Source organism: Anoplolepis gracilipes, chromosome 5, assembly GCF_047496725.1.
Source record: "Anoplolepis gracilipes chromosome 5, ASM4749672v1, whole genome shotgun sequence".
Lineage (NCBI taxonomy): Eukaryota > Metazoa > Arthropoda > Insecta > Hymenoptera > Formicidae > Anoplolepis > Anoplolepis gracilipes.
Window position 1 is genome coordinate 1,056,001 of NC_132974.1, and position 16,178 is coordinate 1,072,178.

General features: G+C 34.6%; 2 protein-coding genes across 2 annotated transcripts in view; one reads left to right on the top strand and one right to left on the bottom strand.

Moving 5' to 3' along the window:
- Positions 1-2,058, bottom strand: part of LOC140666234 (unconventional myosin-IXb) — a 33,720-nt gene extending 31,662 nt beyond the window's left edge. Inside the window, exon 1 of the mRNA XM_072893186.1 lies at positions 1,936-2,058. The gene's annotated coding sequence lies outside the window, so the exon portion shown is untranslated. The remainder of the gene's footprint in view (positions 1-1,935) is intronic.
- The window catches only part of LOC140666236 (uncharacterized), a 91,139-nt gene that overhangs the window by 4,258 nt on the left and 70,703 nt on the right, over positions 1-16,178 (top strand). Inside the window, exons 2-4 of the mRNA XM_072893192.1 lie at positions 11,102-11,131; positions 14,019-14,121; positions 14,902-15,136. Coding sequence (XP_072749293.1) covers positions 11,102-11,131; positions 14,019-14,121; positions 14,902-15,136 — 368 coding nt within the window. The remainder of the gene's footprint in view (positions 1-11,101; positions 11,132-14,018; positions 14,122-14,901; positions 15,137-16,178) is intronic.

The following is a 16,178-nucleotide window of genomic DNA, read 5'->3' on the forward strand; positions in this document are numbered from 1 at the left end:
TATATATTTAAATAAATAAATCAATCTTTTTTATAAATAATTAAATAAATTTGAATTATAGTATTTAATTTTTTTTAAAGAGACATGTGTTTTTCAACCATGTAATATGTTGATAGAAATGTAAAATTTTTTTTGGAAGAGAAAAATTGGTGGGACGAGATACGTGTAAGTATTATAATCTCAGAAATTATGTTTATAATATATATAAATAAATTTTTTTATAAATAATTAAATAAATTTGAATTATAGTATTTAATTTTTTTTAAAGAGACATGTGTTTTTCAACCATGTAAATATGTTGAGAAAAATATAAATTCTTTTTTGGAAAAGAAAAATTCCAGGATTTTCGTAATACACGTATAAGAAAAAGCGCCGTAATAAAAACTACAATGATAGCAGAGGGCAAAAAGTGATAGCGTAAAAGCAAGTGGAAGTCTACAAGGAGTAAGAAGTGATTGAAGAGTGCCATTACATGAAAAGGAAACTCTTTCGTTCTCCTCAAGCTCAATCCACTCAGACTCTCTTTATACTTATGATCGCCTTCGCGCTACCATTCGCAATCAGTTCTCATTTTTTGCACGTGTCTTCTTAATTTTTTTAAAAAGCTCGCTACTCGAAATACTACGGCTCGCCTCTGCATTTTTCCTCGTTGTCTCTGAAAGAAGTGAAAAAAGAGGAAAAACAAACACTCGGACTCGTTTGTCTGCAATAACAAGAGTAATTCGAAATGTCGCGTGCATTGTAAAAAATTTATCCGAAATTCGAAAGAATTTTCTTTAGCGAGATGATTTTCCGGCGCCCGTTTTCTCGGCCGCGCGCGTGTGCATCACGCTATTGTCATTGTACATAAATCTCCTCCTAGTATCTTACCCGTCAGCAAAAATATAACGCTTTCAATGGCGGACGTCTCTGGCAGAGACCTACTTTCTATCGTTCTTCTGTCGCTCGCTCGCGTTTGCACAGGGTTACATATGCACGCTTATAACGTATCATCGTCATCGTCGACGCCGGAAATGTGTCATCGTTAATGGAGATGAAATGCTCGCAATAACGACGGCAATTCGTTCTGTCTGCGTTAACGACCGCGCGGACATTTATTTTCGCGCGTTGTCGCTGCTGCAAAATCGTGTTGAAGAAGCAGCATTTCTTCCTACAGTAACATGAAAATCCCAAGGAAAGAAAATCACAAAGAAATCATGCTTCGGCACGAATTGCTCGTCTCTCACAAACTTCTTTCCTCGAGAATATTTCGTGTAATAATCGTATTTTCACACAACTGCGATTATTTTAATTTACGGAAGTTTTATTTCTTATTAATTTATTATGCGGCATTTGAGAGCTGAGCGTGAGTTCCCTTAAAATATTTTTTAATATTTTCTGCAAATAACGTAGGAATTTTTTTCTAAGATTGATCACTTTTTAATTTTACATTTTCTGAATCTTATATAAATTATTCATAAATTATTTCATGTAATAATCGCATTTCCACAACTGCTATTATTTCAATTTACGAAAGTAATAAAACTTTTAGTTTTATTAATTTGTTATGCGGCAATTGGAAGAGAGCGTGATTTTCCTTATAGCTTCTTTCTTAATATCCTCTACAAATAATGTAAGAATTTTTTTTTTTTTTTTTGTCCAAGATTGATCACATTCTATTTTTAAATAGACGTATCTTTCCCGAATCTTATATAAATTATAAATTAGTTACATGGGAACTAAATTATAAATAAGAAATTTTAATTTTGAAATAAATTATAATAAATTACCATTATAAATTGAAATAAAGAATAGAAAGGTATACGTGCGAATAATAATATACTTTTTATATGGAAGTGTGTTGACACGGAACGAGAATTTTCATCGGGGGAAAATTCACGTGGAATATTGATTTCAGAAACGCTGAAAATTACTATCCACGTTACGTTGCATTACCTTTGCTCCTTCCATCTCCTTAAACGTGAATTTTCGGTGGACGATTTTGCGGTAGCACACTTTAATCCACACACGTGCGCATCCATTCTTCGAATATATATAGGCGTATCCGTGCGAGTAGTTTCCCTGAGGAGAAGAAAGAGGAAACGTTATCAGAGACGGAAACCACCGCCGTCGCCTTTCGCAAACGAAGGTTGATCTTATCCAACGTTCGGAAACGAGATTCTCCGCGAGCGTTTTCTCGAAACCAGCAACTTCTAAAATATTTTACCTATTTCCGTTCGTGTACTACGCAACAAAATAGCCATGTATTTTTTTTTTTTCTATAGATGCTGAAACTTAGTTGGTAAAGTACGACGATTATTCAGGCATCAAGAAGCTTTTATAAATTATATAATACGATTCTATATATGGACTATAAGAAGTGTTAGTATCAGTTTCTAAGCATTCTACGAGGAAAATAGGATACATGGCGAATAAGAAATGTAACTTGCTCGGGGCAAAAGTTTTCCCTTTATCGTGTCGGCATTTGAAGCAGCGTGAAATACAGTAACCGCTGAAACTTGACCATCGTTCACAAGACTGCGAATACTAAAGCAAAGTCACTCTGTGTACGCTGTAACATTAATAACGTATCGATGTACGCGAAACTTCCAAGCAATTAATCGAATTTGTATTGACACGAATAATCCATTAATTTCTCTATTAAGAATTCGTCGATATATTTTCAATAAAACGCAACATTCGTTTTTTTATTAATGGTGGCTACACAGAAAATAGATTATTCTTGTCTTGAAATATCTTTGTTCTCGACATGTGGATCTTGAAATGAGATTATATAGCGTTAAACGAATGCAAATTGCTTGTTCAAATTTATTTAATATAATTTTACCAAGAGAAAAATATATTCTTATTTAGAGAAGAAAAATGTTGGATGGACGAATAATATATATATATATATATATATATTTAAACAAAAAATTATTTTAATAAAATTAAGATAACAATATATATTCTTGAGATGACTATTACAATATTAAAATAAAATTATAATATTCTTTCTAAGAAAATTATATATTTCGTTTAACATATATGAAACGTATAATAATAATAATCGCATTAACTGAAGTATATAGGTTTTAATTTGATGCTAAATTTTTTGGTGTACTTTTTTTAGATGAACGAATAAAAGTAAAGAAGCTAATTTGTGTGAAAAATAGTAATTAATCTGACCGAGTAAAAATTTTCTGCGTAAACTTGTGTCGACTATCGATGGTGGAAAACGACGGGCTACTTTTTGCTTGCGTTTCTCGCACCTCGGTGAACGGGAATCACTTTTCCGAGCCGATGGAGGTTTCGTTTATCAAACGAAAAATTTTGCGATGTGTTAAAGGGTTATCGAACGGCTTATATATACACTCTGTACTTCTCGCTCCGATGACCAACGTGTTCGCGAAAGCTTTCCTTCATAATAATCGAGCTCTTCGAGTTTTTAAGTTCGCGCTCGCTGCAACTTGTTCGAGTTAAGTGAAGGACGGAAGAGGGGTGTAAAGAACTTTTTAAGGGGCATTACAAAAGTTGCAATAACGAACTTGCAACGACTCGCCATATTTCTGACGACGAATATTCCGATGCTTCTCAAAGGACGATGTGGATTCGGCTGGAATGAACTTTTGGAACGCTTTGATCGAACCCTTGCAGATAGCTAGCGGCATTTTGTGTACAACGACGCCGATATACCTGAATTGATCGCAAGAGTAGATATTCACAAACGAATGTTTATTGCTACAAAGAGCAATGATTAGTGCAGAAACCTTCGATACAGAATTTATCCTATGGAATAATGACATTAATGGTATTTACGAATAATATTACTGATATAATTCTTATTATATTAACGTTTTATATTTATCTAATTTTTTAAACAATATCATTATAGATGTCATTATTGCATTATTGCAAGTGCATTTTTGAAGCAAGATAATCGTTAATTAATGACGTTGAAATTTTTATAAACAGCTTCTAAAAGAAATTGTCTATTATTATTAACCGCATTATTGTTTAAAGTATCATTTGATAAGAGCTTTTATCGTAAAAATCTCGGCTTTTGAAAATTATCTGTAACTCTGGTCTAAAAATTCTCATATAACTCATTAATCATTACATATGAATTTACTCGTTTTTACTCGACGCAATCCATCTCCATTTTCTATCGCTCACCGTTATATAACTAGTACGTTTTATGTGTAGAGGAGATCGGAATCCAATACCCCGAGTTTCCAGCGGGAGTTCGTGAAGCTATCTAAGGGATACCGGCTTCGTCATAATAAATAGGGGTCCTTGAACTCCATCGCGAGTGGGGGAAAATGCAATAGCTCGGACTATCGAGCAGAGTTTCAAGTCTTTGGACACGCAGTTTTCCCGATCCTCCTCTTCTCCATTTTTTTCCTTTTATATTGTATTTTCCGATAAAAGGCCGCCGGAAAATCCGCGCGCGATCGACGGATATCGTTGATAGGAAACTTTGCCGCTAAGCCGATTTTATTGACGACAAGTACCGGAAATAGTAAACTGATAGTATCTCCGATAGTCGCGTACTTAATATGCAGGCACTTGCTATATTAATAACGGGTGCATATAAATGTCGCATATAGAGAAATCCGGTCGGCGACAGAAACTTTCCGCCTGTCACTTCCGCGCGAATGCAATTCACACACAACGTGGGTATTAATAATTCGTCCCGGTTCCCTGACGTCAAGGCACGAGGCCAGAGAAGAGATCCTATCTCCACGTCTCATCTCCTGCAATAACTTTCGTCCTGTGCGTATGCATGTATGTATGTGCGCGCGCGCGCGCGCGTGTGTGTGTGATGGGCATTTTCGTGCGGTCGCATCGTGCTGTCGATTATCGATATTATATTGGGGGAATGGACCGTCTGACGAAAATTTCATGACAGAGAGGACGTGCACAGAGAGGCCGCACATCGATGCCACGCGCGCTCTACCCACGGAGTTAATTATGCGCGAAAACAATATTATCGAAGGAATTATCGGACGCGCGAGGCCAAACTTCGGCAAAACCGCTGTTCATCGCTCCCTCCGCAGGGTTAATGCGCCGTGCAGAGCAAATCATTAATGCGAATCATCTGTTTTTATCGGGATTATAAAGTGCGAGAAATAAGTCGGATTATATATTAAGCGAATTATTTAATTCTAATTTTTTTCTGCATTTTCTTATGTAAATAGAAACAGTAGAATTTTCTCTTCTTTTCGCTAATCTCTCTCGATTAGATATATATCATTTATCTGGATTGAAATGAATAAGAGAAGTAAGTCGGATTATATACATTAAATCAGGATGTCTACTATCTAGAAAAACATGGAAAATCTGAATTTTCAGACATTTCTTTTGTATCTAGAGAAATTAGGGAATTCTTGTAAGAATTTTATTTGAGTTCAAGGAATTTTTTTTAAATTTCTCTTTGATAATATTCTCTTTCACATTATAAGCAATGGGTGATCCACCGCTAAGTTATAAATTACATATTTGAAATGTATTTAAAATATATATCTATACTTTATACAGTGTCTGATAATTAAATGTCTTAACAAAATATTGAATGTGGAGTAGATATTCTTTTTATTGCAATGTTATAATAATAAACAAATGAAAAATGTTTATTTTACAAAAGCTATTCATTTTTTTCAAAACGTTTTTAAATCTAACACTTGAAACTTAAAACTCTGTAGTTTGTTTAAAAATATTAGAAAATGGATACAATGAAAAATATTTTAGAAAGTTGCACCAAAAGATCTTTAAAATATTTTCTTTATTTGAAATTTTAAACAAAAATGTGAAAAAAATAGGAAATTTTCAAAGAATTTTTTTTACAAAATTTCAGTATCCTGATAGACAAGAAGCGCAGTAGAATTTTCGGTTTCCAATTTGTTTTGATTAGATGAAATATTTCTCTACAAATAATGTTTACAAATAATAAATACAAGTAATGAAGATATATAGTGAGTGAGTTGTTATGACGTGAATTTTCTTCTCCACACGAACCCTCTAAATTATTCTGACGTATAGAGTTCCAGTAAATATATCAAATCCGAGCGTGCAGAGAGAGAGAGAGAGAGAGAGAGAGAGAGATAGAGATGTAGTGCACTATGTACACGCCGACTTAGCGAAATAGTAATCCGACAGAAGCTTCAGATTTATCGGTACGAGATTTACGTTAGTTTGAAGTCCGCTAACGCGTAATCTGTTAATTACATCTCGCGCGGCTCCGTCGTTCGTAATTCGCAAGACTCGCTGCAGAAAAAAAATGTTACATCATCGCGATAACATCGGACATGCTTCCTTTAGCATAAATATTGGACTATTTATTATATTCTCTTATCTTGCAGATTTTCATCTCGCGGTAACTAGAATAAACTTACCTTAATTAATCCACAAAGGCGTATAATAAGTTTTTAAAAATGCAATGATTATTTAATGCTTGAACAAATTTGAATTTACACGTTACTAATAGCATCTAGGAAATTCATATTTTCATAATAATATGAAATATTTCGAAGATTATTCGATGTTCATGTTGGTTTTCATTTTCTGCATAATTATATTATTAGATTATTAGAAATTATACTTTTATATTTACTTGTAGCGTATAATTTTGTCGATTGTGTCATTGGATTGCTCTTATCGGCTTTTCAAGAATGCTAGAGCATTCTTAAATGAAAAGAGATAAGAGATCTTAAGTGCAAGTTCAATCGACTTTGTGAAAGATCGTAATTCTCTAGAAATAAAAGTCGATAGATTTACATTATAGTTTGAAACAACGATATTTTATTTAGAAACTATCTTTGCAAAGTTGTTTTTGTTTCCCTAAAGTGCTGATACGCTCGACATTAACTCCTACGAGTTCATTTAAAAACTTTTATCTTTTAAACAGAGAGGAAAGGAATATTCTATTCCAACATTTGTGTGTTTGCGAAACTAAAGATTAAATATATAGACTTTATATAGTTGAGATTGAATATCGCGCTAGCGATAATTTTTCTCCAAAATTCATCGCATTGTTAAGGGCCATATGTTTGCGACAAGGGGAGATTCTGGAAAATCCGTGTGTCGCGTGATAATCACGTGGTTGGTTTATCTTATCACTCTCGCGTATTCAGAATATCGAGAACACGCTTTCAAATCTGATTTATGGTGATGATTATTCTTTTTCGCTCTTAAAATACTCTATAAAGTCCCATTCCTGTGCCTCGCGTCTCTGACTTTTATCGAAAATGTAAAATCGATAATTCGTGGACCCGCAACGCGGAATTGGCACTTGGTGATTCATATGTTGACGATGATGCATACGATATTTTATGCATAATGCGCGAACGTTTTCATTTACTGCACAGTAGAATATTTTTCTTTTCGTAATCTTATTTAAAACGATCTGATAGATTTTATTAAACTCTATTTGTCTGCATTAAGCGATTTAGAATTTCGAAACGCCTTCCGATTTGCTTCATTAAGAGAATTGCGCCAGCTGTGCATTTACCTTCAACCAGGGATAGAGGGTTCTTGTAGCGTTTAATCGACTTTACAGCACCGTTCTATTCCGTATTTCAAAGTTTTTTCTCTCTTCTTTTTTTCACGCTCCCTGCCATCTTTAATTATACTTTCAGACGAGAGAGTCTCATTACGACGTGTCGCGAAAGAAAATGATTAATTGAAGACACAACTGAACGTAAGTGCATACATTTCGAGGTACACTCGCGACCCATTATACCCGTTACATCGATTGCGCTTCGCGCAAACGCATACGAAGGATGCAAGGTAGTTGGACAAGCACGAGCACAACACACGAGAGAGGAGACACGGCAAAATCTATAAGAGATTCCAAATATTCTTTCAATTTTCTTATATAACGCGAATATAAATCCATTCAAATTCATGTGATATATTTTATAACGAAATAATCGATAAAGTAAAGCCATCTTCTTCGAAGGAGCGAGAATATTGCTTCGAGAGTATCTCGAGGGCGAAAATATTATCTGAGAAATATCTTGCAAATATTTGGGGACAAGAAAAATATTTAAAGAATATATTATTTCCTTCTTTTCACAAACGTGCGTGCGTGCGTGCGTGCGCGCGCGCGCTAAGTATGTCATTGGACGGGATAAAGAGGACGACCGAAGGGTCACTTATATAGGGGATACCATGCAGGGCAAGGGACTGGCTTTAGGAGAGAAAGAAGTATACGTTGGTCATTACTGAAAGAACCAACGGCACCTTGATAAGGCGCGATAAGATATCGCATTTACGCGTACCGCGTAAATATTGCTTTTAATATCGGCCTGGCCTATAAATAACACCGTGTCTAACGCGCGCTCCCGGCTTTTCCACCCCGTTTACCCTCCCTCCCTCCCTCTTTTAGTCTGTCGCCTATCGTTCTGCATCCGTTTTCATCCGGCACGGCAACGTCGTCACCGAAGGAAACTGCCGCAGGATGAAAAGTAAGCGTTGTGTCACCTATAATATATACGTGCGCTTGTCCTCCGCACGTGTACGTGCTATACAAAGACGCGTTTGTGTTTGGGCGCGCGCGCGCGCGCGCGTGTATGTGTGTGTGTGTGTGTGCACATGGGAGTAGAGCCAGAAGAGGGTGAATTTCACGAGTCGCGGGCGCGCGCACGTGCGCACGTGTGTGACACAACGATACCGCGGCGGTCTTGGCACGGTATTCATATGCCGGACGTCCATTGTCTCGAGTTGTTCGAAGGTAAAAGATCGCAACTGAAGCGTTAAAGCTGACGTCATTGTGTTTCACTTTTCTTTCGTGCCGTGCGCGCGTGCATCTGCCTACGCGCTCTTGCATACACACACACGAGCATCCTTGTGTTGTGTTACGTATATCATTGGCGCCCCGAGCTATCAATTTCGCGCATACAGCTTTTGATATGACGCTTTGTTTTGCTTTAAATCGTTGCATACTCTTTATCCGTCGGCTTTTGCATCATTAATAGCGTATAGACAATTCGTAGCCAAATCGTAGAATCCGAATGTGATTAATCCTTACTCCGTTCTGTTATTTTTGCCACGTCAAACTGTACAGGTGGGTCAACGTATGTCCGATGCGTTTATCAATGTGTAAAAGTATTTTACAAAATTTTATACCTTCTTTGATTCTTTAGAATAAAGACTGGAATAATAAATTTAAAAAATAATTTACTTTTATATAATTACATATATGTATATGTATGTAAATATATTGTTTATTCGTTTTCGAGGAATTGACAGTTTTGTTATTTTTGCTACGTTTGTTTTCTTCTTTATTTTATTATTTTGGTATTTTTATTATCTTTGCCACCCACAAACCGTACGGTAGGTCAACGTACGCGTTTATCACGGGTAAAAATATTTTAAAAAAGTCTGAAAACACATTTATATATACGTTCCTTCTAAATAAAGACCAGACTAATTTGAAACATAATTTGCTCTTAAATATATTGTTCTACGACCATTCCTTCTCGAGGAATTGATGCTGGTAGAAATTGCACGGACGCACAAATGACGAGTACAGAGTAAGGATTAAATGTTAGAAATATGCTTGCGTTTCGTCGAAATTAATGCAATTACCAAGCTCAATATGCGCCGCCATTTGAGCTTTATTGAAACATTCTTAAAGTCGATTTAATATCGGCCACGGTTTTCACGCTGCATATCGGATTTCAATAGTAACTGGCCGGCTGCCAAAGCGTGAACGCAAGTAATAAATAAGCGTCGTGTATGAGTTGAATTATTTTTAAATAAGTGAGAGCGCAATTAATTCATCAAGGAGTTTATTTAGAAAGAGGCGGAGGAAGCGACAGAGAAGGAGAGAGGGAGAGACTGTCAATGTGTAAGGTAACCGTGTTCGACCTCCCGGCTATCAGAAGCGGATGTAATAGTCGATTCATTATTCTCGGCATTATAGGTCGGCCGTAGGGTTCCCTTCTGTTTGCGTGACATCAGCGTTAGCTCATTCCTGTGGCTGACAATTTTATATCCCGGCGACGAGAATATTCCTACACCCGCAGACTCTCTCTCTCTCTCTCTCTCTCTCTCTCTCTCTCTCTCTCTCTCTCTCTCTCTCTCTCTCTCTTTTAATTAATCGCGCGCGATATAAACGCGCACAAAATAGAAAGGTGCGTCTGTGTCGAGCGGGAAAAAGTTCTCTATGAACTGTGACCTGCGGATACACGGCTGACCCGCTTTATCATCACTGAACATTATCAGCGTTGAGCCCTCCTCCCCCTCCCGCCCCCCAATCATTTGTTACATATGCATCGTGGACGCTGTCGATGCTACCGTCCTTGCGGGCGCCGGAGATTAATCCTAAGGGTAGTTTACTCGCACAGGCTCCCGATACACAGATTGCCTGGCATTTATTAGCACAGGTCATTGCTTTAAATCGCTGTGTAAAATTGCTATGTACATTCTTATAGACTACTAGGTTCCTCCCTGACCTATTCATGAAAAATGTTTTTGTTATAAAAACTGGGAACTGTCAAACTTCTTTTTCCGATGGCCCGTAATACTCGATTCGTTTCGCTTAGATATTCGCGTTACGTAAATCCGTAATGTGTTTGCAGGATGGGATGTTTATAAATAATTGACAAAAAAAGTCGATAGAAAATTCACGGAGCAGGTAATACCACGCGACAAAGGTATACATATACCACGCGGGTTGAATTTTCTTCGTGGCGGAATTTCAATTTGAAACTTCATACGCGTGTGGTGTATATCATGAAGGTAATAACCGGGTGTGTGAATGATTTTACATCGCTTGACCTCTCTTTGTATGCATATTTAAATCTTATTAAACGTAATCGGTACGATCCAAGTAATTACATAGCCCGATAATTCGCGTTGAAATAATGGTAAACAGGTATATAATACAATGTTGATGTAATAATCGCCGATAAGTGCACGTACGCGAGAAGGAGTTAATTAACGATAAACCTTTTTTGATTACAGCAGAGTTTACTCTTTAGGTATTTCGAAAGTTTCACAATTTTAAGATTGAGCTCAGATTGCTTGAACGCGAGAGAATGTAAATGTTTTTTTCGTAATTTTTCCCGCAAAACTTACAATTTATAATTCCTTTTTTTTGTTCTCTCTGTTGCAGTGAAGAAGGCGCGCTTCGTCTGCGAGGATGGTTCGTATCATGTGGCAACAAAAATGAGGAATGTTACGTCTTAAGAAGATGGAAACTTCAGGGTTCATCTATTTAATCGATTTGTTTCTCGATTGCTCTCAAATTTATATTCGAGCGAAATATTATACCGCGTGCGTAATCGTGTGCTCAAAAATGGGATTGAGACAAGCCGTGAAATCAAAGCTCTTACTCACGCTTCGCTTCTAAAATCCATCAACAATTTATAGCAGCCCGCGTGATTGGAACGGTTCCAAGTTTCAGATTATATGATTTCTCAAGCAGAACATGTCGTGATGTTTCGCTTATACCGAAATAATTTTTACGAAGATATAAGAGATCTTTTTTGAGAGAATTTTATATATATATATATAAATCTAAGATAATACTTTGTATGTGTTTTTTTTTCTTCCTCTTATTATGAATTTTATAAATTATTTCAGTAGAAGAGAAATAAATGAATAATTTTAATAGTTTGTTAAAGTGACTTTATATAAATTGTGTTATAAATCTATTAAATTTATACTTTATACGCGCAGTCGATTAATACCTTAATATTATTCAATATTTTCTACGGTGACGAGCGCGCGTAACCTTGACAGCCTCCACACTTTTGCATTTATATTGTATTTTTTTAATATCCAACCACGCGCGTCACGTATGTGCCATTGTACGGAATGGACATATAAAGACTATTATTCCACGCAATGTTGCAAGATTGAAGTAACGATAACGTCTACACTCGCATTGCGAACGTTAAAAGTAGCTAGTTTTATGAATTTATTTATTGAATGCATCGATCGTGCATTCATTCATATTATGAATAACTCTCTCTTTATCACGAATAAACTTAGCTTCATCAAAGTTAAGCCCTTGGTTTTCGTTTTTTTTTATTCTTTGCGTCTCCCGTTTATAAAAACATAGGTACATAAAGCAGAGTTGTCAATTGCTTTAAGAGTGTTTTACTTTATATATTTGCAATAACAATAAGCGAATTATTTTTCAAAATTATTCTGGTTTTTATTTAGAAGAATAAAAAAAGGAGAGACTTGCTTATATTATATTGGTCTTTTAAATTGTATTTCATTAATTTATTTATAATTAATGAATGTAAACATCTAAAGGTAAAAACATGAAATAAACGAGCAAAGAGAAATATAAACAAAAAGCTCCCCTAGATTATATTTTATTTTACGTGTGCTACGAACGTTTAAATAAATCAAGTTTGATTGATGTAACTCGTGACCAATTTGTATCAATTGTGATAATCTAACAACATAGGTTTTTTAATTTGTTTTCTAAAAGCAGATTTATTGTAGAATATTTTACATTTATTTTATGTATGTATTACATTTATTATAAAGGTTAGGTTACATCAATATTTATTAATAAACCGATCATATTTCCTAAATCCATCACAAAGTTTCTTAATCATACCGATATGATTTGAGAAAATTTGTATCAAAAAATACAAAAATTTATTATCCTATCTATTACTTATAAATATGTTATTTATAACTATTATTTTATGTTGAATATTTTCTTCTTTATTTGTTATTGACCAAATATGATATAATACATAAACTAATTAAATTGTTAATTCGTAATTATTATATGTTGAATATTTTTTTATTTGTTCTCAATATGTTTAAATATGTATTAGTACATATTTAATTTCTTTTCTCATCAATGCTTTTTCATTATTTTATTCGCAAATTTATTAGATTTTTAAAGAAAATACGATTTACGAGACCAGTTGCTTGAACCCATTTTTTAATACTATGTCATATAAAGATTATTATAATAAATAAATTTATTTTTGACAAAAGTTTAAACATTTAGTAGTAGATCTAAAATATTAAGCAAAAAATATCCAATATTAACTTGCGTATAAATTAATGTCAAATAAGAAATATAATTTAAAATATCTTGAATGTTATGATATAGGCAACTCTCCTCTATCGTCGAGACTCTTTATTCTTATCATGTATACGACGATTCGATTCGTACCATATTTGATAGCCCCTCAGGTCAAGAGAGGCTGCGCGCTATTTTCACGTTTCGCTGAGCTCTATTTATGTCGCGTCTAATTTTTTATTAATAGCCCGAATTCTCCGTTGAGTTCGGCGTGTGTGGATGGCTACCAAAGTCAGCCGTGGAACGCGACCCTTGAACATATTTCGCCGGTCGCTCGGAGACAATTTCGTGCCTCGTAAAGTAAAATGTCGAGGGTGACGCACTACCCCGTGCCCGAAACATTGTGTCGCGGCTCGTAAAACCTCGCTCCTCCGCTTTTTGCGCGACTTATCGAAGGCGTGCAGCTGAGAGCATGTACAGTAGATGCAGTGGGCGGAACTTATTCCAACTTAATGGTATAGTTCTATTCCCTATACCCTCATTCTCGGACATATAAACCGTGAAGATACCATCGCAAACATTTCAAATCACGAACAAAACGATCCCATTTCACTAATATACGTTTATAAAAAAATTAAAATTACAATAAGAATTCCATCTAATTTATATATAAGAATTTTTTTCTAATTTTATATATATATATATATATATATATATATATATATATGTATTATCTATAATAAAATTATGTAAAAAGATGAATTATGTTTTGCGATAGAATTTTTATTGTAATTTGAATTTTTTACAAACATGTAATATATATATTTATTTATAAATAATAAATATATTATAGATAATAAATATATTAATAAATAAATATAGTTATTTTAATTGAGACATTTTGTTGAACAATTGCCGTTGTAATAAATAAATATAATAATATATTTCGCTCGTATATTGTGAGTAGTAAAATTCGCGTTGTATTTTAACTAGCTGGCTAAAAACATATATTATCGAACGTTCCAAATTCCAGCGGAGCAGTTCAACTCCTACGTAACGTTGAAGCTACAAAATGTAAAGTCAACGACAGTCACTGTGAAAGGGGCCAATCCATGCTGGGAACAAGATTTCCTCTTGTAAGTTACCGATAATTAATTTCACACAGATGTTCGTTAAACGCAAGAATGTAGAGCATGAGAGAGAACTCATGAAAAATTTTTATCAAATTAAACGTGTTTTAATTTAAAAATTCTCACATGGTTACTATGGCGTTGCACTCTTCGAAAACATTGTAAACTATCGCGTGTGCACCGGTAATAAAATATCTAGGACAATAACTATCTAGTAATTTGTGCGCATCTAATAGAATCTGAGACTAATCGCGGTCTTATTTAACGAGACTCCAACTCGGATAAAATCAATCTCGTTCGTCGACGGGTCGCGAATTTTCCGGAGCCGAGCCAAGAGTCGCAAAAATTTCCGATGAAATTACGAAGGAAGAAACGTGTTTCTTTTTCATAATATGACATTATTAACCTCAGTTTGACGAACTCTTCCTTTCTTTGAGACAAAATCTTCAGTCCATTACGATCCTTATTTTTCTTCTTTGAAAAAGTTATTAAATGAATTATCGGGAGAAGAGAAAAAGATTTGTAAAATGATGTAAAATTGGCTGGCGAATTAAAAAGAGATTGTCTCACTGTTTAATGTCGACCTTTATATTATTACGTGAAGATATATTATTACTGATCTTGGCTCGCTCAGCAGTGTTTGACGCTAGAAAATTCTCGGTTGTTGAATTTCGAACGTTTAATTTATACTATATAAAGATTACAAAAAGCATAGTTGTTTATTTCACGGCGTAATAATTCTCTTTGTGACCTCGCTGAAATTAATGGAACTTGTTTCTTACACAGCGAAACGAATGACATGAATGCTGGGCTCGTGGTGGAAGTATGGTGCAAAGGATTCTTGTGGGATCGTTTTCTGGGCTACTATTATATCCCACTGTCAGAGGTGTCCTACATGAATGAGGTAACGAGAAATCAGTGCAACTTAAGTCATACAGAGGTACAGCAATTTGAACGACACACATCGTCCGATACCCGTGACACCAACAGCAACACACAACCAGACATCATCACTGACACGGTACACCAAACTCTCGTACATGTCTTTTATACACTAAAATAGTACACTAATACCGATTGAAATTGAAATGACATTTGCGAATTACTACTGTGTTACTCTGTATCGTATGCGACTGCAACAAGTATTCCTTACGATTCGCAATAATCCGAGCAATGCAGCCGAGGCTCTTCTTTTTTCGTCTGCATTTACTTCCCGCCATTAGAGATAAGCCATTTTTTTTAACTTTTTATAGTAGTACGCTGAGCATACCATTTCTTCCACTTAATTTTTAATTATTTTAATGAATTTCTTGACATTAAGTATTGGGTTTTTTTTTTTTTTACAAAACTCTTAGTATATGAGCAAGTGCAAAAAAAATAGGCAACCATTTTTATTTACATTTTTAATTACATAACTATACTATAAACAAATAATTAGTCAATAGATAATCAAAATTTGTGTTTTATGAAAAAAAATTCATTTTTAAATTATTAATCAATATCAATATCAAAGCGGTAACTTAGATAACTTATTCAGAACACGCTAAAGTATTTGAAAACATTTTTTCAGATTTTATTAGCTACGTTGTTTTTTATTTTAAATTAATAATCATTAAAAAATATGGAAAAACCAATATTTTCTACTGTAAATTCAAATAAATAGTTTGAATGTCTCTTATTATGATGATTTGGGGTTTTTTCAAGGGTTATTGAATTCAATTTTGAGATCAGAATTTTCAATTTTTTAAAATTTAAAGTGGCTAATTTAATATGATGGACCAAAATTTCAAATTTTTGGGGGGATTAAAAAAATCTGACTTTATAGATTCATCAATAATCCATTAAATATAAAATGAAAAAAATATAATATAAAAATTGTTAACATAAAGGGTTAAAAGCACGTCATCGTACGTCGAATAACAAACAATAATTCTTAAACACTCTCTGCACGTAAACGTCTTTCGCAGAATCCGCTCTCTCTTTCGCCGAGCACGTTCTCATCAGCCTCCTTTTAGAGACCAACGGGGCTCTGTACGTGAAATGAAATTCGACGAGTGTTTGCT